Source organism: Chaetodon auriga, chromosome 16 (assembly GCF_051107435.1).
Source record: "Chaetodon auriga isolate fChaAug3 chromosome 16, fChaAug3.hap1, whole genome shotgun sequence".
NCBI classification, from domain to species: Eukaryota; Metazoa; Chordata; class Actinopteri; order Chaetodontiformes; family Chaetodontidae; genus Chaetodon; species Chaetodon auriga.
In genome coordinates this window covers 11,282,709-11,308,595 of record NC_135089.1, presented here as the reverse complement: position 1 = coordinate 11,308,595, position 25,887 = coordinate 11,282,709, and the positions used below count along the sequence as shown (strand labels likewise).

The following is a 25,887-nucleotide window of genomic DNA, read 5'->3' as shown; positions in this document are numbered from 1 at the left end:
ACTGTGGCCATAAATATAGTGTCAGTCCGTTTCTTTTTTATGGATGTGGAATTTTCCTATTAATAAATACAGAAATTACATAATTTTGAAGACACACAAATTAATAGAATAAAAATTGGTGTTGCTAGTGACAATGATGGTCATTATTGATTAATCTCAGTAGTCATTTAAAGTCTACAAAATGACAGATAATTGTAAAATTACCCATCTGCAATCGCTGTATGAAAGGCGCTATAAATAAAGCTTTATTATCTCAGTTTACCAGCGGCCAAGGTGACGTCTTCAATTTTTCGTTTTATCCAACCAACGGTCCAAAGCCTGAAATATATAACGAATAATGAACAGATAAAAGCAGTAAATCTTGCATTTGACAACCATTAAATGCTTGACTTTTCCATTTCAGCCCGTTGACTGACAATCAAAATTTCCAGGAGTTAACTTTCTGCCAGTAGATTGCCGTATTAATTGGCTGATCGAATATATATATTTCAGCATTAAATATCTTCATCCTGTAGTTGGATCATCTGCTCAGTCTCTGTTCTTATAAAATGCTCAACATCCACCCATCATATATTTGTGTGTATACAATAAAAGAGCAGGATTACATTTAATATCCAGTCTTAACCTCTCCAACACAGGTTTTACCAGAAATGGTGCATTATTTTGAAAGACACCTACTGCATTGCAGACACAATATTTCTTACCACAGAATGGCAATATCTGGTTAGTTACACAAAGAGATACCCCAAAACATCTCACTGATGAAAGAGTTACATTTTGTCTGAGATTTCTGATCTTCTTATTTAAGTTTATGTAGTTATGAAAGAATAACAAACACTTTCTCAGCTCTACTCGGTTGTTGACAAATTTAAACTTTTATATTTACAACCGGGAAGTGTTAATTTCAGTCAGTTATACCATATGTGATATAGATTGAGAGAATTGCTTGTTGGGGACAGCGCACAACCTAGAAGACACAGTACAGGGACATCAGCCATCATCATTGTGGAGGTGACGTCAGGTCCTCAATCCGTGTCACACTCTTAATAGTCCGTCCTACTTTTTATTGTTCATTATATCTCTAAAGTGTTCAAGTTAAAATTTTATTTTCAATAGACTAACCTCCCGACACACTTTGTCTGATTATTTGTCTGAATTTAAAAAAAGGGGTGGACTTCCGGTTGTTTGTTTCAGATTATCAAAGTTTCTGTGGACGTCTCAAGCCATTGCACCGGATGCACCACCTGGTGGTCGTGGCTAATTTCATTTTTTTTCTCCTCAGGGGTGGTGGCCGCTGTTTTGCTTCATAGCTTCCCGATCAGCCCACGAAAGCATGGGAATGTTGCGAGGGAATTTCTGAGTAAACTTGCGTTAAAGTCCCCTATAAGTTGCTGTAAGTTCTCCACACGCTTTTTCCACATCTCGGGAGCGCCACTACATTACCAGAGACCGTTAGCGAAACGCTGTTGGGACATTTCACCAGCGAGCAAATCCGGACAAAGGAAAAGAGACTTGTGAGCTAACGTTAGTTGGCTCCCGGGCTAACTTAGCATTCCTCAAGCTGCGGCGCAATGCAGGCCATAAAGTGTGTCGTTGTCGGAGATGGGTAAGTTAATCGAGCTGACTCTGAGTTTGTACCTCCGACTGACCATTTAACTTGAATGACGACGTGTAGTGTTAGCTGTAGAGTTAGCTATAGTGTTAGCTGTAATGGTAGCTGTAGTGTTACCTGTCACCGCACTAGCTAACGGCAACTCGGTTAGCTTCAGATTTTTTGTAACGGTAAAGTTAGCCACCAAGTTTTGACTTCAACTACCTGTTTACCGTCATGTTACATTAATTTTTTTTATTAAGCTTTAGGCACCCTGATACGAGTTAATCGCCACTAATGTTATATCACTGATATGGCAAATTACTGTATTACAAAATAGCTGGTACGCAAGTGGTTGGCTAATCTTTGACTTAACGCTACATTATCCCGGTTACGTTGTTTTCCTCATTGTGGGGTGAGTCAGACATCACCGGGCAGGTCACCCATCCCTTTTAACAAGACTTTAACTTTGAGTATGGCAACAGTTACTTATCAGTTGGGTAATTTAAAGAACTAAGCTTTTTGTTTGTGTCCGTCATTTCACGGGTGTTAGTTGCTGGGTGATGCACCATTATGTCCCACATGCGGCGTTTTTTCGGCTTCTCAACAGTTAAAAGGCTCCCTCTGCAGCAGACTGGTCAGCTAAACCTGACTTTCATATGTGTAACAATATGTGGGATGAAAATAGACTCATAACCTCTGTTTCAGGGTGTGGTGGATACCACAGCAGCACAGTCATTCATGGGCCTGTGGCTGTGTTTGATTTATTATTTTGGACTTTGAAGGGGGAAACCTTGCAGTAGACGGGGCTCACACAGAGGGGTACATGACCTCATATTTGGCATAATACACCTCTAGTGATCTTGCATGCATATGTTGCAAAAACAAATTCCAGATATCAACACAAGACCAGGGTGCATTTAACATCTGTATGTGTTTTGGACTTGGAGACTGAAATGGTTGGTTGATTAATGAATTCGCAGACTGACAGAAAATCATAGAAATCCTGACATTTGATTATCAATTAAAGGTATTTTACAAGCAAAAATGCTGAAAGTTCACAGCTTCCCAAATGTGAATAGTTGCTGATTTCTTAGTGTTTTTGTGATGGTAAATGGCATATCTTTGTGTTTTGAACCATAGATTGGACAAAAAGAGGAATCAATATGTCTACTTTGGAAACTTCTGGGCATTTTTCACTGTTTTTCTGATGTTTTGGTGTGTAATTTAGGAAATGATCTACAGATGAATTGAAACTGAAAATCATTTTTAGTTGCAACCCTACTGTTGACCTCCTGGTTATGTGCTGTTGTACCAAGTAGGGAGCCATGGCAGTTCATCCCCAGGATGGCTATAGTCAGTGTTTCAGGGTGAAATCATGAACACCAAGCAAGTCATTTTTCCTCGCTTTCTGCCTTCCAGAGCTGTGGGTAAGACCTGCCTGCTCATCAGCTACACCACCAATGCCTTTCCTGGAGAGTACATCCCCACAGTGTGAGTATCTGAGACTGCAGCCCTGATTTATTTATGTAAGACTGGAAGTCTGTCCACATTAGGAGCCCATCATTTGTCTCCACCCTTGTTTCCTATACAGTCACTGCATAAATGAAGTGGCAACTTGCTCTTCACTTTGTATTTATATGAAAGTTTGATATCTCATAAAACAGGTTACAATCACTGCTGTGGCACAGTATAAAACAAATGATTACTCGAATATGATGCAGGAAGTTAAGAGGAAAAACTGCAGCCTATCTGATGCTAGACCAGCTATGTGAAGTATGCTGATCTGTATCACTGTCAGTGTGGCATGGACTGACTCGGGGCTGTTGATAAACAAGATTTTGGTTTGGACGAGCTGTGTTAAGTAAGCGATGAGTCATTCTGAAGAGCCAGCTTAAGAAGCAAAAAGGGCAGGATGGATCAATTAAGAGCTTGTTTTCCATTCTGAGACTTTGGTTTGTCTCCAGTCACATGTTATGTTATTATTAATATTTTATCAGTTTGCATTAATCCTGATGGGTTGAGCTCATTTTCACATCGTCACCCTCTGTCAGGTTCGACAACTACTCTGCCAATGTTATGGTTGACGGGAAGCCGGTGAACCTGGGCCTTTGGGATACAGCAGGACAAGAAGACTATGACAGACTCCGCCCACTTTCATACCCACAGACGGTATTTAAAAAAAAAAAATTAAAAAAAGATTAAAAAAAAACGAACAGTCAGGCGATGCTGTGTTATATTTCACCCTTTGTGATTCTATTGATTTCAGCGGCGCTCTTACATAATCCTTCTGGAAAGTCTGGGTGCCCAGAATGAATGAGGAAGTTAGAGGGAAAGAAAAAAGCCACACCTTTGTACGCCAGAGTTTCTACTGTTCTCAACAGGAAGTGATAGTTATGGACTCTGATTGTTTTCCTTTTCTTACCAGGATGTGTTTCTCATCTGCTTTTCGCTTGTGAGTCCTGCCTCATTTGAAAACGTCCGTGCCAAGGTGAGTGGAGTGTTATCACGTGGCGTTTGGATTTTTCTCCAGGGATGACTCAGATTTGTAAAGATTTATTTTCACCCACATATTTAATTACAGGTTTCTGCCGAAAATCCAGATGTATTTATTAGATCAGTAATCATCGTCTTATTCTTCACAGTCTCGTTATTAAAATTAGTGGTTTTGACGTTGGGGTGTGTGATGAAACACCAGCAATGACACATTTAATGTGGTTAAAGATGTTGAGACACGTTGGTTAATGGTGCCACTGCCATCCAGTGAAATAATTAGTTAAAAACATTTATTTATCAAAACTATGTCTAAAGACTGTCAAAGTGTGTGTGTAGTGGGTTAGCCAGCCATCTTTGGGCATAGGTGGGGGGTATCTGGTACCACAGAAGACAACACCTTTTTATATGCTATACAGCTGTCCTCCCATCAAGCAATGGACAAAAGCCACTGCACTGACAATAAAGTGACTCACAATAAGTGCAGGCTGAGACGTTCACTAATTGTTTTAATCTCTTTGCTCTGAATGGGAATTATTTTTGAGCTATAAGAAACCATTCTTACACAATCTGTCCACGACTAGGATTTATTTGAACAACACGGCCCCACCAGTGCCGCCTCCTGCTCTGTTTTAATGCAGGGCATCTATCACTGCGGCTCAGTTCAACATGAGGCAGCTTTATGAACATGAAATCTTAATAGAGTCAGTGAGATCCTGAAGGCAGCAGATTAAGCAGTATCTGCACACTGTTCATTAGCCCCCAATAAATTATAAATGCAACACATCAGTCAGACTGTGGCCAAAAGAAAAAATCAGGCTGTAATTCATGTTTGGGTTAATGTAGACAGGTTTGGAAAGTTATACTCCTAACTCCTCAGTGTCGTGGTTTCTGTGCAGTGGTACCCTGAGGTGAGACACCATTGTCCCAACACTCCCATCATCCTGGTGGGTACCAAACTGGATCTGAGAGATGACAAGGACACCATGGAGAAGCTGAAGGAGAAGAAACTTTCTCCAATTACATATCCCCAAGGACTGGCGATGGCCAAAGAGATTGGTAACAACTTTACTGATATTTCTGACTTTTTTTTTTTTTTTACCCCCCTGCTGAAATATTTAAGGAAAACAAATATTTCTGTTTCATCAGGTTCCGTCAAGTACCTGGAGTGCTCAGCCCTGACTCAGCGTGGCCTTAAAACTGTGTTCGACGAGGCCATCCGGGCCGTCCTCTGCCCTCCACCCGCCAAGAAGAAGGGGAAGAAGTGCACTCTCCTCTAAGACTTCCTCCACTGGGATGGTTACAGGGGAACATGACCGCTAGTGGTGAGGGTGGCTGAAGATCACAGGAGAAACACACAAGTATACACACAAAAACAAAGTACTTCAGATTCTTTCCTTCCATAAGTGTAGCTACAGCAGTTATACCAACTGTTTCCATGAAAAATTTGACATAGGGGTCAGACTTAGGAGGAGGGGTTAGACGATCATAGACCCTAGTTCTTTCCCAACCTATACTGTACAAACACGTGAACTGAAATTCTCGAGGCCTTCTAAAATGGATTGGATGTTTTGTAAAATGGACCGTGGAATGTTTTCAATTTGTTCTTCCACTGGTTGTCCAATTTTTTTTTTTTGTTTTGTTTGTTTACAGTCTTGTTTGTTTTGAGTGGAAGAAATATTGCCAAATACATTGTGCAGACGTGCTGTATTTTAGCAGAAAGTAGAACCTTTCGTCGGATTGTCTCACACCTTTAAACCTTCAAAATACAGCTGACAGTTTGCTGTTGTGTGCCGCTGTTTGCTCAGCTCCACCATCCGTAGCATTTTATCAGTCTCACTTCGTAAGGGCGCTCATGTGTCGTCTCACTGTCAACAACCAACTTCAAGTAACCATTTGTGAAGTTATTTTTGCCTCAAATTAGTTGTTTTCAGTCGCAGCGCATGATTCATGTTTGTTCATTGGTTCTCACAGATTGAATGACGCCTGCCACATATTGAAAACACAGGCTGGGAACAGATCTTCCGACACCAACAGTGCTATTACACCCATAAAAATCGAAATGATCCAGTATTTTATGTTTAGCTCCAATCGGACCTGTCAAGTTTATGGTATTTTTCTTTCCTCTCTGCAATAGACGTGTTTCCACTGTGTCGCTGCCCAGGAGTGCAACGCTGAAAACTTTTATTAGAAATTGGATTAGAACTGTGTAGGTGTTTTGGTGGCGGGGAACAAGAGCACCTTTAATGCTCTGTGGGCATTTATCAGAAACCTTTTGTGCAGCACATTTTGATTTTTAATAGCATCACTACTGGCTAAGCAATGTCACTAAGAAGAGCATCATTAATTCCTGCTAATAACAGTAACAAGCTACTGTCGGTTATGATGTAGTATACAGTGTACTCATCTTTTTGTTATAATCATGTGATTTGACTATTTTGTATCTTTCTTCACAGAAGTTACACTTCACTCACTGTATTGTTAAACTAACACTATGAATATCCTTTGTTTATTACCTCTGCAGTTAACGCTACCTTAATCTCCCTACAAGCCTAGCTTTTTGTAATTAATGCTGATAGCATGTATGTGCAACATATACTGAAAACTAAGACTAGAATTGCTACAGTTATATTTTTTTCCTATTTACAAAATGTATTTGAACTACTAGATCAGGGGTTAAGTACATGTTGCTCATCTGTATTGTATTCAGACATCAAGCTGTGCTTTAATTCAAGCCAATGTTGTGACTCTTTAGTTTTATGGATAAAAGCTATTGTCACTTTTTGAGAAAGCCAATAAATTCAAGTAAAACAGACTCTATTCTGCCTCGTTGTTGCACAACACAGCCCCAGTTTTCCCTCCATGAAACACTTAATACACACACAATAATGTTTAAATAACAACTCACACATGAGGGAAAGAAAATCTTTCTTTTTAATTACAAGATAAATGGTCATGTCAACATAATTGACAACTCATAAACCCACAAGGTTTTATAATACATTTGGCACAGAATCTAAATCTGAAATTAATTTACTTCAAGTCCTCTTACAAAATACTTTTCACAGTCGTTGTACATGTGAAGCATTTCTCATCTTCAGTTGCTCACTGCTCTCGACGAAGCACAGATCAGTCCGCCTTGTTGTTGTGGTTCAGGAGTCAACAAATCTCAACAATGTCCCTGAAGTTGTTGGTATGCTGGGAGGAAAACAGGTGTTATTCAGTAAATTATGTCGTGAAATTGGTTCGATTCATCGGTGGAGTTCAATCATAGCTCCATTCTGATTGTTTTGACAAGACCACTGTGCACATATTTTAACACCTGAGGACCAACATCTTGCCTGTGGGCAACCGAAAACCCCTCAATTACAGGGCTGAGAGGATCGTAAACGAGAAAGCAGCTGCATGAAGAACCTTCAAATCAGTTTTCATCTGACAGATGGGTTTAACTCTGACCTACTGCAAAACCTCTCATTTAAAATCCACACTTTTCAGAAACAGAACAGCATGCAACCTGTACAAACCAAATATTACCTCTCCACCAGCTCTGCGCCAACAATGTCATGGATGTGGTATTTCATGTGGAATTTCACATGTGAAGTTGTCCGCCGCTCTTCCAGCTCTGCCTTTAAGACCTCGCTATATTTGGACTTCTTCACCATGCCGAGCACCGCTTTACGACCTAACAGGGAAAGATGGTTACACACAAACCATTCCAATTTGCAAAGGCCTGTCAAAAATGTAGTAAAAATGAGACATTTACACATGACATCATGAATGCAAAGTATTGTTGAGACTTTAACACCCACCTTGTATAAAGTACTTTGTGAATTTGCCTGAGTTGGGAATGGAAAGCCACCAGCTGCCTGCGTCCCTCACAGTCAGGACCCCTGACTTAACCAGCTGCCTACATGGTGAGAAAATAATATGTGTGGTCTTTATTAAAGTCTGAGGTCTCAGAACTAAGTATTTAAAGTAAATCAAAGCTCCAAACACAGCAGAAAAACACACACAGTTAAACTGAGTCAACTGTACAATACTGGCTTTCATAGCTGCACTATTACTCAGATGCAAAGTACAGTGTTTTAGTTTCATGCAAACAATTTTGTCTAAAGATAGGTGTGGCTTTCTCAAACAATGAATCATTTTTGAATGAATCACTAGGCCGTTGCGTACGTTATCTCAGAGTCTGTGAAGAGGAACTCCCTGAGCATCTTGTCTTTGCTGAAGCTCAGGTCCGTGCAGGACGACAGCACTTTCTCCAAGAACTTCTCCACCGTTGCTCGCGTCGCTCGGCCCTCCTCTCCTGCCAGCACTTTGGCCTTGTAATCTGACGCAAAAATCAGCCCGAAAGCTTCTGCATCAAACCCGAGCTGGAACATCAGCAGCTCCCCTTGCTCCCGCAGCTTACTCTGTGGACCACAAGGAGGGCAGCGGGTTGCATTTTCACAATCAGATGAATGAACATATGACCTTCCCGACAACAAACAGCCATCTCACCAGCTCCTTGTCCACTAAAGTCTTGTCATCGTGTATGCTGTAGAGTTGGTGCTTAAGAACAATTTGAGGCAAGGTGTCATTGAAGAGCTTCCTTGGGAACAGTGTCATGAGGTACTCGAGGGTGGATTTGATATCAGTTGGTCCTTTGAGAAGAAGAAACAGATGACAAGTGAATTTTACATCCTTAAATGAGATTTCAAAGAGACTTTCATTGGCCGTTTCAAAATCAACACCTACCGTCTCCATTACTGACAGCTCCAAACTTCTCTGGGCCGTTTCTTCTTTTCTTCGCCTTGAAAGTGTCTGAAATTAGAGCCCGTTTCCTGTTCATACCTGCAGGAGAAATACGGGTTGAGAAACCATGACTTGCAGAAAAAACCTGTTCACGCAGGCAGCTGCTTTTCTCCATGGACCCCCCTCAGAGCTTTTTATTTTGGGCTTTCAGAAAAACAGCTTTATAATCTAAGACAAATCCTCCCCTGCCAACCTTTAAACTTCCCTATAAATAACGGTTAGTTCTCCTTTTGTGAGATGCTTGCCTTTTCTAAGCGGGACAAACAAGTGTCACGATCAAATTTAGCTCACTGTTAGCTTGTCTTCCGACAGAAACTTAGCTAACTCGTCTTTTGAAGATGCCAGTTACCAGCTAGTCCAGGTTTTTAACCCAAATAATCGCTGAGATTCACTTGAGAAACGCATCTTGATGACACCCACACAGTTTGGCACGATCCACCGGTTCAATCATTTCTTTTTGTCTTACTTGTGATAGCCATGCTAATGCAGCTGGCTAGCTAACACCCCTTTGTGTTTACACTGAATACACAAATAACAAATACTTAAAACGACTCCAGTGGAAACACTTACCTGATAGCTAATTGCAGCATCAATACAGCTGTTCACATCGCTCTGATCCCATTCAACACCACCCAGCGTTAACGGTATCAACCAACAACTTGAATAGTCGTCTTTAATGGGCTCTTTGTAGGAAGTACCTCGGCTATCAACTAGCGGATTGGATGACAAACTGCACCCGGAAGTAGCGTTAGGGTTGATGTTAGCTTATGATGCTAGTTAGCTAGCAACTAGCGAAACAAACAACTGCATGTGTTCTTTCTCTCAGTAATCAACATTTGCCTTTTTGTGTGTTTATTAGAAAAGGAACTAAAATATCTTCTTTTTTTTTGCACAAAGCCGTGGTTATTATGTTGACAGACTTAGCAATGGCAGAAACGTAACGTTAGCTGCTTTCGTTGTGTATGCTGAAAAAGGTAGGCTTTGCTATATTTACCGGTTTAGTAGTTTAAATAATAGTGACATGAGAAAGTACACAACATAGCTGTTATATTTGGAAATTCTCATTAACATACAACAGGCATACACACACTGGTAAACCCGCACGTCTGTTTACACAATGCAGATGCACTTCTACACAGTCAATACAAACATGAACATCTGTAAATATGAATGTGTATGCATTAACACACTCATCACACAACAGACAGACCACGGGGCGATGTGCTGAATTGTGGTGCATTTAAGGTTAAACAAGACTAACTTAGTCGATGCCATACAGGGAAATTGAAATGTTATAGAGCAAAAAGAAATACAAGACCAGATTCATAATAGGATAATTAACCTTAAAGCTGGTGTACTGCACACATTGTAAATATCTATTATAATCAGTATGAAGCATGAACTACAAATTGTACTGGGACTCATAATCATAAGTTAAATGAGGAGATAAGGAATGCAATATATAAATGCAAAAGTTACTCTTGGAGGAATGAATTCAGATTGTGTGTAAAGTGCTTTCAGTCAGCTTAACCCTGTCTCTTTAGTGACTAAACAAGTGATGATGAAGCAGAGCTTTTTCTTTTTTTTTTTTTTTTGGCTTTTTCCAGCAGCAGAGCAAGATTTTTGAGAAGATATGAATAACCATCAGTTTGTTTCATTGCTCTTGTCCCCATTAGGTAGCGATGGACCGCCACAGATCCCACAATCCCAGCTCCAGCTACCAAACCCGCCAGTCACCATACAGTAGAGAGAGAGATAACAGAGGGAGGTATCAGAGTGAGAATCAACACTTCAGGCCGAGCCACCACGACCACCAGCACTATCAATCTGGGCCAAATCCCTGGCAAAACCCACTCAGCGCTCAGAGTTTGAGCACCAGAAGGGAGCATTATGAAAGAGACTTTCCTGTGTACAAACAGCCCGTCGAAGTCGGGTGTTTTTCCCTGGACTCTGAGCGCAGATTCTTCAGCGACAGCAGGCAGATGAGATACTACGCAGAACCTGACAGAAATCCTAATTTTGACCTGAGGGATGGATACAAGGACCGCTTTATAAAGAGGGACGACAGCGTGAAGGAGAAGCTGGACCACATCCTACGCTGGATCTTAGTCAACAGATCGAAGCTCGGGTCAAAGGCGACCACGGCCTCGTCACGGTAAGTGTCATCATGATCTACACTTCCTCTAACCACAGCTCTGTTTCCTGTTGAAGGTGTATTCTTTGATCAACCTCTCCCAGTGTTTTAGATGTCGACTTTGTGACGTGGCGGGGTCATCTGACCAAGCTGCTGACCACTCCCTATGAGACGCGAGAGGGCTGGCTGCTGGCGGTCACCAGGTTCAGGGGCACCCTTTACATCAGCGAGGTGGAAACAGAAGCAGCCCGTCGGGAAAGAGAGAACCGCACCGAGAGGCATGAAGAGATGATGTACTGGGGATACAAATTCGAGCAATACACATGTGCAGGTGGGTGGGTTTATATGATAGAGTATTATGGCAGCTGCTGTTTACTTTCAAAACTTGATTACTGATTAGTTATCATATTTATTAGCCACTTAACATCAGCTCAGCTATGATGTTTCACAAGCACACTGCCTCACAAGAAAAGCCATTGGTTTAATATTTAGCCATCACCACTGGAGTCCATTTGTGCCAGGAAAGGAGAAGAATAGGTGAAACTTTCTTCATGACAAGTAATATTAGTACTCATAAGTAGCAGTATACTGTGTGGAGTATACTACAGTGTACTGTCTCAGTTTTGGGATAGATAAAAATGCTGGAAGAGCAACTGAATCCCAGCAGCTAAAGGAACAGAGGGCCAGTCTCATCATGTTTCATGTGACAAACTCAAATCGTGTGAAGCACACATGGTGATAAGCCCATATTTAAATGATAACGCTTCACCTTTGTCCATCCCTGCAGACACTATCCACAGTTCACCTGACCCAGGTGGAGTGGTTAACACCAATGAGGCCTTCTGCACTGTGGTACAAACTCGGCTCGCAGACCACAGGCTTCTGTTCTCTGGTGAGGTGGACTGCCGGGATAAAGACCCCAATGCTCCTGCTCCTCCTGCCTGCTACGTCGAGCTGAAGACCTCTGCAGAGATCTGCACCCCCAAGCAGCACAGCAGCTTCCACAGGTAGATAAAGAAATGGTAAAACATGGCATAATTAACTGTTTCATGTTTTGCTTTCTGATAAATGATTTACCCTCGTTTCGGTGGTCCTCAGGTTCAAACTGCTCAAATGGTGGGCCCAGTCCTTTCTCCCTGGCGTGCCTCGCATCGTGGCAGGTTTTCGGGATCACGATGGAGTGGTTGTCACCGTGGAGACTTTTCCCACCTCTAAGATCTCACATCTCATCAAGGTACCGTGCAGGTGTCTGCAGTGATTGACGACTGGTCATATTTATTTATTAATATATTTGCACTTTTTCTGTCTTCTGTATTCTTTCCGGACAGAATGAACACAACTGCTGGAAGCCAACTGTTTGCATGAACTTCTGCTGTGATTTCCTGTCTTTTGTGAAGCGAGCAGCTACAGAAGACAATCCGAGGTGAGTAGCAATGAGTACAAGGAGTATGTCGCCAACCGTTGAGCAAATCTATTTTAAGCCCTCTGTGTCGTTCATGACTTGTTTCCCCTCCAGTGTGGTGTACCTGTTCTCCTGTGAACCCCACAGAGATGTGACCTACTCCATCCACAGGGACTCACAGTATTCCTTCCTGCCTCACTGGTATGTGGACGAGATAAGCAGAAGTCAAGACTCACATCATCAGTCTTGATTTACCACCAAGACGCAGTCAGCTGAGACTGTTAATTCTGAGCTGCAGTCGAGGATTATTTACCAAAATACATCAAAGTCTGGTGTGTCTTCAGGTGCGCTCGTCCTCTGAGAGTGGCTGTGTGAGATCATTTTTTGTCCCTGATCAGAACTACATGATCTTCGGGAGAAATGTTTATTTTTTTACTTGTTCATGACTGAGCCACGTTTGCCCATCCTGTGCATGCATGTGGTGATATGAAATAAAACAGTAATTAATCATGTCGAGAGTGTTTCTCACATTTTTATTATTCCTTGGTTACAACAATAATTGAAACCCCAAAACAGTGGAACGTTAATCGAAACAAAGTTAGAAAAGAGTAGAAGTAAAAAACAATTGTGATGTAAATAAGTGGAGAAGACTTCAAGTAAGTGTTGCATCAGCAGTTACAAAGTATTTCCATGTAAACTGTTACGAAGAAAAAAGAAAAAAAAGGAGACCTTATATAATAACTATGTTTTAATCCAGTAACTGTTGTAAATGTGTCACTGCTGTTGCCATCGTTCTATTACAACAGTGACACATTCACCAGCTTTGGACTCCTCCACCATTAAAGGTGGAGCGAGCTGTTCAGCACAAAGACTGTTGACATGTGAACATCTCACCCTCCCAGGGGAGGGGAGATGGAGGGAATAAGACACATGCTGATGTGTAATCGCATTAAGACAAAGAGGCGGCGATATCAACAGCCTTTCTCACAATGACCCACCCCACCTTTAAACAAAAACATTTGGTCCTCCCGCCCCTCCTGACTTGACATTTTTCATTGTGAGCTCTCGGCTTTTCCACACACCTGCTGTGCTCAGGTTTTACTGTTTTCTTTCCCGCCGGTCTCAATCTTCTGCCCCTCTGAACACTTTTTACCTCACTGATTGCCCACACCCAAGTGACGCCAGTAGAGTTATTAAAGTGCACCTTTCACATGCATCATAATTCATTTCATAGCGCTGATACGCATATACAAGGTGCACCTGCACCGGTGTGTGAGACTGACTCTGTAGGACTGAACTAAATGGCAGTAAATTCCCAGTATCCTCACTATTTCCAACTTGGCTACACCACTGGCTCCTATTAATATACTGAACAGTCACAGGCTGTGACCTCCTACATGTTACAAAGTAATATAGAGAGCAAAAACCCCTGTAATGATTAAAACTCATGCTACCTGTTAACCCATGGCCTGTCCACCAGTGTAACAACAAAAGAAAGGAGTTAACTTTTAAATAGTCTGAAGCTGAAAGGCAGCCGAAACCTTCATTCACCAAATCAGACGAAAAGCCCTGCGATAAACAAATACTGTGAATTACTGCAAGTCCAAACCACCCGACACAAAGCAGGACACTGAGGTAAATACTGAAGACACCTGCGTAACAAAACGTTCATACTGACCGATTCAGCCATGAAGACCGCAGATAGTTAGGTGCATCATGTGTCTGTGTAAAATCATCAAGCCATTAAAGCTCTTATCAGTTCATAGTACAGACCGTTTGAGATAGAACTTAAAGGCACTTACTGCGCGATATACTGTACACATTTAACTTTTAAGATAAGTAGGCACAGATTTTATACACAAGTCCATGAATCTGAACAGGAGCTCTGCCAATATGTGAGTAATATTAATGACATTTTAAGTCAGCACGTGTATCTGGCTGGAAATTCATGAGGTTTCTATCAAACGCAGTTAAATTCATAGTTAAAACATCAGACCGAGTGTGAAGGATGGTCCAGTAGCTTATATCAAGGCAGTGGGTTGAATATTTGGGGAAATGCACTTCCTTGCTTTCTTGGCGAGATTTAGATGAGGGGTTTGGTATCGCTCTCACCTGTGAGTGCGATCAAGCCTCTCATCCAGCGAGCTAGCCGCGCCGATTAGCCACGACATTTAATCCACTGACATCGATCATCTGGTTACAATGCCGTGTTCTGCAGGGAAATATTGGGTCCTGGAATTCAAGTGGACATTTTTTTGAACTGTGAACCGTAAAGTAGGCACGTGGTTTTAATGTTGTGGCTGATCGGTGTGAAACTCTAAACAAGAAAGCATATAAGTATTTCCCCGAATGTCAAACGTTTCCTTTGTGAAATACCGTGATGTTTTTCCAAACTAGTTTTAAAATGTTTTTGTAACTTTCATCATGAGATGTGATTTCAACTGTAAACAGGCAAATCTCTTTAAACAGTGACCACATTGTTTTTTTTCCAGTGCAAATGAGAGCTCAGAAGAATCTGTGAATACAGCCAGATCAAGAGATAAATCACTTGGAACCATCTCAACAGAGACGGAAGGGTGGAAATCAAGGTCTGTCTGCACCGAAGCAACCAATTAAAGGTTAACAAAGAGAGTATTTAAAGTATTACACCTACTTCTGGTTATGGAGTGAAGGGAATCTGTGACCCTGAAGGCACCAATTCAATCTATTCATACAACATTTCCGTGACTGAAACAAATCCTCAGTAGTTGATGAAAACTACTGACGACAGGTGCACTAAAGCAGTGCTGCATGTGCGTTCACTGCTTCAGTTTCCTGTTCAGGCCCATGATTCTGAAGGTAACAGCAGTGATTTTCTCGTACACGACAAACATGAGGGCAGCCGTCAGCACCGTCTGTAAGAGCTTTGCCTCCAGGCCTTTGTACAAACCAAGAACACCATAACTCCTGCAACAAAGAGAACAAATGTATCCTAATGAGCAGCTATCATAACATCTTCACCGCTGGGCTCAGCGTGTCGACGAGTGTGTTTGTGTTTGCAGAGGCACTCACTTGATTCTGTCCGTGAGCAGCAACAAAATGTTTGAGAGGCCTCCAATGAAACCGCCTCTGCCATGACTTTTGTACTGGCCAAACTGATGAGAAAGCATAAAAGCAATTGATTTCTTTTCCATCCTTGAGATTATTTTTTTGTATTCGAGTTTATGAGATCTTGAAGATATTGTGCGCCATGAACACCTGCATGGTCTACAGCATGCAGTGATAACAGATAATAGTGATAACAGCTTCTATTGTTTTTACACAGAAAAGCCAAACAAGGAGATTTTTTGCCCCCATGAAGTGCAACGTAGCATCGTACTTACCCTCAGGATAGCCTGAACTGTCTGAAGAGGATATGTCAGGGTGGTAGCAACGGCCTTGGCAACGGCCCCAATGACAAAGATCTCTGCTGAGGATATCTGTGGAAGGAGACAAGGACTTAACCCACTCAAACTCATTATAAGATGCAATGACTGGCAGCAGACTTTATTAACACAGCGGCCATTCTTGTTGTTCTGCTTTTGTTCCAGGTTACAGGTCGTATAAGTGCAGGGAGCCTGACAAATCTTTATCATTTCACTGTTTCCAGATTGATCGACTGAAAAGACAATGGATAGTGAAAATCTGGAGGGACATCAAGCCACATTTCAAGGGAAAACAGCATATTTAATAACCCATTAGACAACGTTAGCTGTTGTCTAATGTTAGCGTTCAGCCACTTTCTAGCCAGCGTTACTTTTGATAGTGTTAAAATATCAACAAACACCTTGGACACACTTACTTAAGCCTGGAAGCCAAACACACGGATGGATTAACATTAAATTAAATACAGACATTCACCGGGGAAATTTGGATTAATGTGACGCCACCAGCAGATCAAAATTTGAATCTGTTCAATATTTAAGTCTATGTATAAATACCTGCAAAACTAATAATAATACAAGTGACAATAATCAGCCTCAGCTGAACAGTGTGTTTAGTGCTATTAGCAAAGGTGTGAATGAATAGTGAACGAGGTAAATATCGAGGTAAATAGTACACCTTGTTAACATCAGCATTTGAGCAAACTGACATTAGCATTTAGCTCAAAGCACTGCTGTGCCTAAATGCAGCCTCACAGAGCAGCTAGCATGTCGGTGGACTCTTAATCCTCTTACACCCCCCCCCCAAATATTTATAATTAATTCCTTAATTAGAGTGAAGACAGAACATGTGGGCATGTGGTCGTGTTTACTATTAAAGCAGAATCTCTATCCTGTTAAGCTTGCCGCCCCCCTTCAATGTAGCTCAGAGCTTGATGTTAAAGCCGCAAAAAAATGATGAGTCAGCCCAGCCGAGAAAAGAGGCGAGGCTGACTGATGACCGTAGCTTTGGTAATGCAGTATCGTACATGACGATGTCTTTCTTGTGTCCCCTCACCTGCACCCCTCCTTTGCCTGCCTTCCTCTTCATGGCCTCATATAACATGAACTGCACGGCGGGGTTGAAGACGAGCATGAGAGAGGGCAGAGTGCTGTTCCACAGAGTTCCCACACCCTCATTGGCTATGATCTGTGAGAAAGCATCTGGGAGGGAAAGCCCAAAAGCAGAAGGGTTGTATAAATGCACAGTAACAAAACAAACATGTCTGAACTGTTAAACTACAACACAGATATACACACATGCATATACACATATGTCACGCACCAAATATGCCCCTGTACTGGGTCTGGTGGAGGTCTTCGTTTCTGAACTTGGCCCCCTGCATCTTCAGTCGAGTGTTGACCACCCACATGGGAGTGGTCAGGATCACATTCACCACCCCTGCATGAACAACAGACTTTACCCCCTGAGCAAATACAGAGCCTCATCCACAACAATCACAAACGACTGCGAGCCATCGTTGATGCTAAAGGGGATGATACACAGAGTTAAGAAGAAAGGGTGTGCAAACATTTGTGGAGAAAACTCCACAGTGCAACTTTAACTCCTCCAGCAAACACCTTCAGTACTTGATGGTCGCCAATAGGTCATTAACAATGATTAGTTTTACTGCATGTGTGTTTACCTGATATAACGCCCATGAGCAGGTCTTTGCTGGGTCTGGACTTGTCCGGACCAGATACCAGCAGCCTCTTCAGCGTGTTGAAGGTGTAGAAGTACACAAAGTTGGAGCAGCAGAGGCTGGAGATGACTGGTAACCAGCCTCTGTACAGAGACTCACTGGGAGAAGTGGCGGAAAGTCATTGGAATAGTAAGCATTTGACAGAATTTTTGACATTTTCAGTAAAACAACAACTATAAAACATTTAATCCATTCATTGATTTAGAAAAATGGTGCAGATTTATTTGCAGTTGATCACCTAATTGATAAATTGACAGCTTCTGCTCTAGTTTAGGTATATTTTACTGATAATAAATGTGTGCTGCGATCACATTAGTGCTTCACTAAATCAAACCAGGAGCCATAAATTAACATAAAACTATACGTACAGGCCTTCTTCCTTTGCTATCTCAGCCAGGATGAAGGGGGTAGAGGCAGACATCCGCTTCTCATCCACTGAAAAACAAACACAAAAGGTACAAAAGTCAGTGAACGTGTTGCCTGAACGAGGTGAATGCTGAGGGGCAACTCAACAAGGATCACCGGTCACGAGGAGCTCTGCTCAGCCTCGACAGCCGTGTCATGTTTTCTGACGGCAGGTGACGCCATCAGGGCAGCGGTGGAGGAAGCACTCAGATCAAAATATACTCAAAGTACCAAAAGTGGAAGTTTCAGAAGAATGGATATTACTGGATTATAATTATTGATACATGAACAATTACTTAAACTTGAAGCTGGTAAAGGTGGGGCTGATTATTACGACTCTATATGCTTTATGTTCTGTGTTGCTTGTGAATTTCTCCCTGGGACCATCATTTCTTTGTTGATTCGATGTTGTATAATCAAACTGAATCTGCAAAGCAACTCGTAATCAAGTTAGCAAATAAAGGTGGTCAAGTTAAAAGTGTACTATTTGCCTCCGGACTTTGGTGGAGCAGAAGAAAATTTACATACTCAAATAAAGTACAAGTAACCCAAAACTGTACTTCAGATCAGCACCCGAGTAAATAATTAGGGTAAGTAAGGAAGTGATTAGGGTAAGTAAATAAGTTTACGTAAGCTCTCTAGGGGTGAACATCAAAGTGCTTCATAATAGAAAATGAGGCAACAAACATGTAAAAAAAAAAAAAAAAACATAAAGATAAATGAATGAAAATGACAGAGAGGCCAGTGTTAACAGGTGAGACTGGAGCTGCTTTTTAAAGGTGTCCACAGTGTGAGCAGCTCGGCTCATGAGGAAGACTGTCAGCACATGTTGCTCCCATTTTTCGAAGTAGTACTAACCTGGTGGAGCACTCCTCGGCATCTTTAGGACTCAGTTATGAAATGAACCTGCACACTAAACTCGCTTACCCTGCAGTCTGCTTTTGGCTGTGTCCAAAGGGAAGAAGATGGTCATGGCTGTCACACTCCCCTAAAAGACGATGAATTTAGAGTTACTGTCACTTCGAGTACAAAACTACGGAGCCCGGGACCTGACACGGGAAAAAAATAAATAAATTGTGGCCACGATATAGCTATAACGTGCGCACGAAATATTAATTCGTTCCCACGAAATACTAATTTGTGGCCACGAAATAAACATAACGTGCGCACGATATACTTATTTGTGGCCACGAAATAGGTATAACGTGCGCACGAAATATTAAATGATAATAATATTATTCCTGGACAGCTGGGTAAGCAAATCGAGCGCACCTTCTCTGACAGAGGCGCTAAACAACGATGGACAGGGATACAGCGATTGAGTTTTACTTTAGGCTGGGGATGAGCTACATAGTAACAAGATGATACAAAGTCGGGTGAGACGGCAGCTACCCGTTGTAGTAGATAAAATAACTGTCTAAATGTGGGACATATCGACAGTTAAAAACATAATAAGAAACTTACCTTGAAGACATCCCGTAGGCTACTGAAGTTTAGGTGCGCTCGATTTGCTTACCCAGCTGTCCAGGAATAATATTATTATCATTTAATATTTCGTGCGCACGTTATAGCGATTTCGTAGCCACAAATAAGTATTTCGTGGGAACGAATTAGTACTTCGTGGGAACAAATTAGTGTTTCGTGGAAACGAATTAATATTTCGTGCGCACGTTATAGCTATATCGTGGCCACAATTTATTTATTTTTTCCCCGTGTCAGGTCCCGGGCTCCGTACAAAACACATAAGACTCACTCACTCCACATTTCAAGTTTGATAATATCGCTTTTTCTTCAACACCAGCGCTGCTAACACAATGCCAGCTAGGCCAAATACAACAACAAATTTCACGTAATATTACATTTATCTGTGCTCACCATTGCGCCCGCCACAGCGTGAACCAGAGTCTCGTAAGACAGGAGGCCGGCAGCGGAGCCACCTTTGCCGGACATCTCTGCAGCGTCTCCCGGTTCGACTGCACGGACTGAACACTGACAACTTAGCGTGGGGCGACCCAAGGAGAGACAGCTAGTGGTCGGTCTGGTTTTCTGGCTGCAGGAGTGTTTGGTTAATTAACTAGATAAACACACACAGCAACGGCTCCATTCTATCTCCAAGCCAAAAGGCATGCAGAGAGAAAGCAATGCAAAAAGTGTTTGACAATGTTTTCTCGCAGTCATCGGTTAAGCCGGGTTGACAACTTCTCTTCTTCCGCCACTTCTTCTTCTCTTCTATATTTACTGGCAGGTCGCAAACAACTTTCAGATACATACCGCCACCTACCGACCAAGATTATGTAATATTATATATTTTTTCCACATTTCTTCAATTTTGCCCACTAAATCTTGCGTCTTCCTGATAAATCTTTCCCCCCTCCCTCTCCTGCTATTCCCTATTATCTCTCTCAGACTTCATCATGTAAACTTTCTTTTACTGCTTCATTCTGGCGCAGTATAATATGATGTGTTCAATGATTTCTTTCCTGTGCATAACACCACCCTATCAGGTCGGACCTCTTCAGCCCATTTTAATCCAATAACAGCTGCCACTATGTCTGCTGTATATAACTGGGGGGACAGTCTTTTAGAGATAGTTTGTTCTCATAACCATCTGCTTAGATTTTAGATACTTCTGATAACTATTCTCTGGGTATATACTTGTTTTGACTCCCATTTCATCATTCTCCAGTCTATCTTTACTTCTTGACAAAGCCAAAGGAGGTATGCTACTAAATGGGGTGGATCTGGTGTCTAAAGCTATGTCCTCACTCTTTCTTCCCATATACATCCATACTGCCAACAATCCTGTATCATCTTTTTTGAAGGGTTTTCTTCCGCTCTTCCTTGTAACCTCATATGTCAGTGTGAGTTTCTCTCTTCAAAATCAGAATCAGAATCAGAAAAAGCTTTATTACCAAGTACAATTTTACACTTCAAAACTCCAGCAGCGTCTCACCTGCTTCTGCTGCTGCTGTGGGGGTTGACTTTATAGGTCATATACATAAACGTGACATCTATACTGTAATCTATCCACTTTTTCAATGATGTCCGTGCTGCTGCTCCTGCTATGCAACCGGAATCTACTGTTGACCTCAGAATCACCCTAAGGTAAAGTCAACTAGTGACAGTTGACAGTTAATGACTAATTATTTGTTTTGCATGTAAAACAGATTCATGACTCTTTTTTTCCCGTGTTGTTTCCAGGAATTTGATATGTACTTTCCATGTATTTGCTATCTAGCCATGTTGTGTTTAGCAACCCAAAAAGATGCATCACAGCCACCTTCCGGTGGATTAAAAATGAAACATGTAAAGATTGAAAATAATTTATTAGGAAGCTTGCAATTTTTTTACTCGTCTTTTTTTTTTAGTTTGAAGGCTTTTTTCCAGCTCTCTCTGTGTCTGTTCCCTGCATGTTCTCTGGTGTAGGAGGAGAGTGTTTGCACCTGTAGGAGTCCACATTCCTCTGCGCTGATCTGGAGGCAGTTTTTCGGCACTGGCACTGATCCAGAAATCCCTTCATCAAGTGTCTGTACTCCACTGTAGTGCAGTGTAGAGGCTGCTCCCTGTGGTTCCACCGTGCTGCAGACATCCAGCTTCTCAAATGTGACGATTTGCTGCTTTGCAGTAAACTCAATAATTATGAGATTTGGTATGTTGGACAGAAGACATTTGACAGTGTCACTTTGAGCTCTGGGTGATTTTAATGTTAGATTTTACAAACCAAACAATTGATCAAGATAGTAATCTGCAAATAACCTATAATTTAAATAATCAATAGTTGCAGTAAAAGAGTTTTGAATTAGCTCCATCTTAACCAACAAAGGCTAAATGCTGCTTAAATGTTAATGCATAAGTCATAATAATATAATGACATGTAACACTCAGAGGGACGATGTTTGACTCTTTAATTATATTTTCCTAATTAATTGATTTATCTTTTTAATTTAGGCTATTGTTAATCTCTTATAATGTATCATAGCCCATTTTACAAAGTCTTAATCTGTAAATGGTCACTTCAGCTATTAAATAAATAAAGTCGAGTAAAAGATGTAATATTTCTGTCTGAAATGTAATAGAGTAATGGTAAAGAAAAAAGAAACTGCCTAAAAAGTGTACTGATAAGACTGCTGTGACCACACTTAATGAAGCAGGGAAGGCGTCTGTGCAGCTGACAGCAGTGAGCTGGACTTTGCTTTGTTTTATGGCTCTGAGCTGCTGATATGTTGACGCCCAGTGATCACTTTGTTCTCTCGGGTCTGCAGTCGCGTCAGCCTGTACAAGCCGACTGGACCGGGGGGGGGGCCAAAAGAAAGTCACAGATTTGTTTTGACCTGTTCTGTTCTGTAGAGATATGTCGAGGTACCACAAGGCAGCGATTGATGGATACTTAGACCTCTTGAAGGAGGCCACGAGGAAGGACCTGAACGCGGCGGATGAGGATGGCATGACCCCCACCATACTGGCTGCTTTCCACGGACATGTCGATGCTCTTCAGCTCATATGCAGCAGAGAGTAAGCAGAATACACTCCTCTATATGACCTGTGCTTCATCTCACATGTCACATACTGAAATAACATGTTACCACAGCAAACTTTATGTCCACGATTTTTACTTTAGTCCTCTGAAGTTTGTTGAAACGTTTTGATGTCCCAGAGAAAGTATAGCAAGCCTGACAGATCAGTCTGTCGCTATTGTTATAATATAGACATACATTTCGATCTAAATTCTACTATAAGGTGTGATGTCTAATGCTCTAAAGCTAAAACTAAAATCACCACTAGAACCATTTAATGTTCACTGAGCAAAGACTTCATCTTTTGACAGTACCTGTTGGTGTTCACATGTCGTTCATTCTACAATAATGAGTTAAAACCTCATTCCGCTCTTTAGACCGCTCTCTCCCATGAGCTGAGCCAAGTGTTTAATCAGCCAAAGCCATCCTATAAAACAAAAGAGTCCTTTATTATTCCCCACCACCCCCTCTGCCATCTCTCATCCAGCACAACAAAAGGCAAATCTAGCACAGCATTCTTAGTAAAAAGTGAGTTTCAGAAAAGATGTTTGGAGGGTGTTTAGTGGGGTGTAATGCATGTTTCACCTACGTGGCCAGAGTCAAGTGAAGCATTTCCGCTGTTGTCATTTCCAGCATGAGCTGGGATTCATGACAAGTTGTCGCAGGAAGACAGAAATGAAGACTTTTATGACTCTGACAATGAGGCACAGCACTGGAGGACTTTAAATCTTAATAGTTCACCAATTACCTGCATCCCTGTCTAGTATTATGTTGTCATATGTTGCGAGCACATTTGAAAGGTTTTATGTTAAGTTGTATTCACAGGTATGGTCAGGCGTTTTGGGAAATGCTCTTAATTTGCTCTCCTGTTGAGAGTTAGATGAGAGGATTGATCATGTTGGTCAGCTAATATGAAGCAGGAGCCAGCAGCCAGTTTGCTTAGCTTAGCATGAGGAATGGAAACAAATCTTAACTTCAAGCAAAATACTTCTTCAGTTATAGGACTTTCTTGAGGACAAACCCTTTTGAAGCGGATAGAATTATTATATGGTATCGATTCATGATAGAGAGTGACATAAATTACAGATCATTAATTTAAATCAAATCTTTCTTTTCTGCCATGCAGAGGAGACCCCAATAGGAGCGACATCTGGGGGAACACGCCGTTGCATCATGCTGCAGCCAACGGCCACATGCACATCCTCAGTTTTCTGGTCAACTTTGGTGCCAACGTCTTTGCGCTGGACAATGAATTCCACACAGCCATGGACGTGGCTGCTTCTCATGACCGCATGGACTGCGTGCGCTTCCTAGATGCTGCGGCGTCACAGCAGACCAACCAAAACGCCAAGCGAGTCGCCAATCTGAAGAAGGAGGCCACGAAAGACGCAGAGAAACGTGTGAAACTGTGCGAGAGGGTGAAGAAGAAACACCAGCACAAGATGGATAAAATGCAGCATAGAGTAAACGTTACTGGGTCTGTTTCGGAGGCCAGCACAGCTTCAGCATTCTCAAACGGTGGTACCATGACCAGCGTCAATGAGCAGTTCTCCAAGCTCATTGCTGCTGATAAATCTGGCTCCCTCACAGCCAGGCTTAAAGGCTCATTCCAGAAGCTCGGGAAGAAAGATAAAGGCACGCTGCAGAGACCAGGAAGTGATGGGAATGTTGTTTTCCTCAAACAGGACAGAGCATCTGAAAAGCCAGAGTTTCTGGATGTCTTCAGTGAGCAGGATGAGATAGCGATAAATGGGGAAGGAATGGCAGACTTCGGACACGATAACGACAGTGAAGAACCAGGTCCTGTCAAACAGTCCATCTTCAACCGGCCTGGTCTTGGAGGTCTAATTTTCATGAAGAAGATGGGACTGGAGTCAGAGGACATCCCCAGTGGCAACAACGAAAGTCTGGGCTACCTCGTTCAGAACGAGCTGTCTGAGGACGCTGCTGGCTTTGCGGGTGGTGATGCTGATCTGCCCTGGGACCAGGACGATCTGGGACTGGATGACGATGAAGATGAGGAAACCTCTCCTTTAGATGTATTCTTGTCTGCCATCTCCTTGACTGAGTTTTCCCTTACATTCAACAGAGAACAGCTGGACCTGGACGTGCTAATGCTGTGCTCTGATGAAGACCTGAAAGGCATTCGCATCCAGCTGGGACCCAGGAAGAAGATCTTGGAAGCTGTTGCTCGCAGAAAGAACGCACTGGAGTCCCCGGGCATCATGACGGACAGCTGCTTGTGATTTAGAAAACATGAATATAATCCTGTTTGAAACTAAATTAGCCTTTCTCTTGATGATTCAGATGACAATTTAAAGTGATCAAACTTTCACTCTGTGGAGATGCAGTAACATAGTGCAGTGCTCTGTTTAGTAAAATCCATATTATAATAATTACAGCATGGTACGAGTGTCAGGACTTCCAGTATCCACAAAACCCTTCATAAATCTGGCTGCAAAAATAAAAAAAAGGACAGACACATGGCCAGCAACTCAATCTTACTGTGGAGCATTGATTTTTTATCTCCATTCATAACAGGGTCAGTGGCTAATTTGGTTGTGCTCTTGTATGTTCTATGTCAAATAAATAAAACATGCAAAATAATGTCTCCCATTTAATATTCTCTGATGCATGTTCTGCACCTGTGTGTATGTATGTGTCCACATTGTGGGGACATAAATCTGGTCACATTGTGAGGACTCACCTTCTGTCTGGCAGCAAAAAGGTTGGCCCCCATCACGGAGACCATGACATTTTGTTATTCTAGGTACAGTCAAAAACCACTACATGGTGACTTGGCACTTCTGCATTTGATTGTCATCAGTGTGATGGTCAGAAATGTATTGTGAAGTCAAAAGTCAAAAATTCAAACACACCTGGCAGCTGTTTTAGACAACAGACTGTTATAAAACTCTGTATGCACTGCCTGCCCAGCGCCAAAGAAAGTTAACTACGAGCTGAGGGGAATTTCATGATGTGATTGTGGCTCATGAGAAGGCAATAACCAATGATGTACACATGGATGAGTTTTTTACCTCAGTATTTCCATGTTCTGCCACTTTATACCTCTACTGAGCCACTACATGTTAGAGGGAAATATTGTAGGCCTACCTTTTACTCCACCACACTTATCTGACAACTTTAGTTACTTGTTACTGATCAGATTCGTATGAATAAAAAGAATATAATCAACAAATAAATTATAATGTATTATCATCAAGATTTTATTGGTCCTCTGGTGTAAAGCAACCCAACAGTACATAAAGTCATTAGGATGATTTTTACATTAAACAACATCAAGTATACGCTGATGCACTGACAATTATAAAAAATAATATAATATAAATTAAATGAGGCATTCTGCATAATATATAGTTTTACTTTTGGTATTTTCAGTATATTTCGATA

The 25,887-nt window shown here is 41.7% G+C and overlaps 5 protein-coding genes across 6 annotated transcripts; 3 read left to right on the top strand and 2 right to left on the bottom strand.

Annotated features, from left to right (window-relative positions):
* The first annotated feature begins 1,253 nt into the window (after positions 1-1,253).
* rac1b (Rac family small GTPase 1b) lies at positions 1,254-6,899 on the top strand. Its single transcript, XM_076751481.1, has 6 exons — positions 1,254-1,606; positions 3,014-3,085; positions 3,646-3,763; positions 4,020-4,082; positions 4,984-5,143; positions 5,234-6,899. Exons 1-6 carry the CDS (start codon positions 1,572-1,574, stop codon positions 5,362-5,364), a joined length of 579 nt encoding a protein of 192 aa, XP_076607596.1. The 5' UTR covers positions 1,254-1,571; the 3' UTR covers positions 5,365-6,899.
* A 97-nt stretch (positions 6,900-6,996) lies between these two features.
* LOC143333442 (winged helix repair factor 1-like) lies at positions 6,997-9,598 on the bottom strand. Its single transcript, XM_076751480.1, has 7 exons — positions 9,449-9,598; positions 8,822-8,917; positions 8,585-8,727; positions 8,261-8,496; positions 7,894-7,991; positions 7,619-7,766; positions 6,997-7,282 (listed from the first exon to the last, which is right to left on the bottom strand). Exons 2-7 carry the CDS (start codon positions 8,913-8,915, stop codon positions 7,237-7,239), a joined length of 765 nt encoding a protein of 254 aa, XP_076607595.1. The 5' UTR covers positions 8,916-8,917; positions 9,449-9,598; the 3' UTR covers positions 6,997-7,236.
* A 4-nt stretch (positions 9,599-9,602) lies between these two features.
* dxo (decapping exoribonuclease) lies at positions 9,603-12,922 on the top strand. The gene is made up of 7 exons (XM_076751477.1): positions 9,603-9,852; positions 10,555-11,033; positions 11,117-11,343; positions 11,800-12,019; positions 12,111-12,246; positions 12,341-12,435; positions 12,529-12,922. Exons 1-7 carry the CDS (start codon positions 9,841-9,843, stop codon positions 12,662-12,664), a joined length of 1,305 nt encoding a protein of 434 aa, XP_076607592.1. The 5' UTR covers positions 9,603-9,840; the 3' UTR covers positions 12,665-12,922.
* Positions 12,923-12,926: 4 nt separating this feature from the next.
* On the bottom strand, positions 12,927-20,195 carry slc25a17l (solute carrier family 25 member 17-like). 2 transcript variants are annotated; one of them, XM_076751478.1, is made up of 9 exons: positions 19,838-20,195; positions 18,890-18,950; positions 17,926-17,992; positions 17,501-17,655; positions 17,140-17,256; positions 16,873-17,018; positions 15,777-15,872; positions 15,466-15,548; positions 12,927-15,360 (listed from the first exon to the last, which is right to left on the bottom strand). In XM_076751478.1, exons 1-9 carry the CDS (start codon positions 19,910-19,912, stop codon positions 15,213-15,215), a joined length of 948 nt encoding a protein of 315 aa, XP_076607593.1. In that variant the 5' UTR covers positions 19,913-20,195; the 3' UTR covers positions 12,927-15,212. The 2 variants fall into 2 exon arrangements, with proteins under 2 accessions (XP_076607593.1, XP_076607594.1); XM_076751479.1 differs by lacking the exon at positions 19,838-20,195 and adding an exon at positions 19,703-19,777 and having other exon boundaries at positions 18,890-18,995.
* A 2,011-nt stretch (positions 20,196-22,206) lies between these two features.
* On the top strand, positions 22,207-25,079 carry anks4b (ankyrin repeat and sterile alpha motif domain containing 4B). Its single transcript, XM_076752925.1, has 2 exons — positions 22,207-22,474; positions 23,603-25,079. Exons 1-2 carry the CDS (start codon positions 22,314-22,316, stop codon positions 24,720-24,722), a joined length of 1,281 nt encoding a protein of 426 aa, XP_076609040.1. The 5' UTR covers positions 22,207-22,313; the 3' UTR covers positions 24,723-25,079.
* Positions 25,080-25,887: the final 808 nt, after the last annotated feature.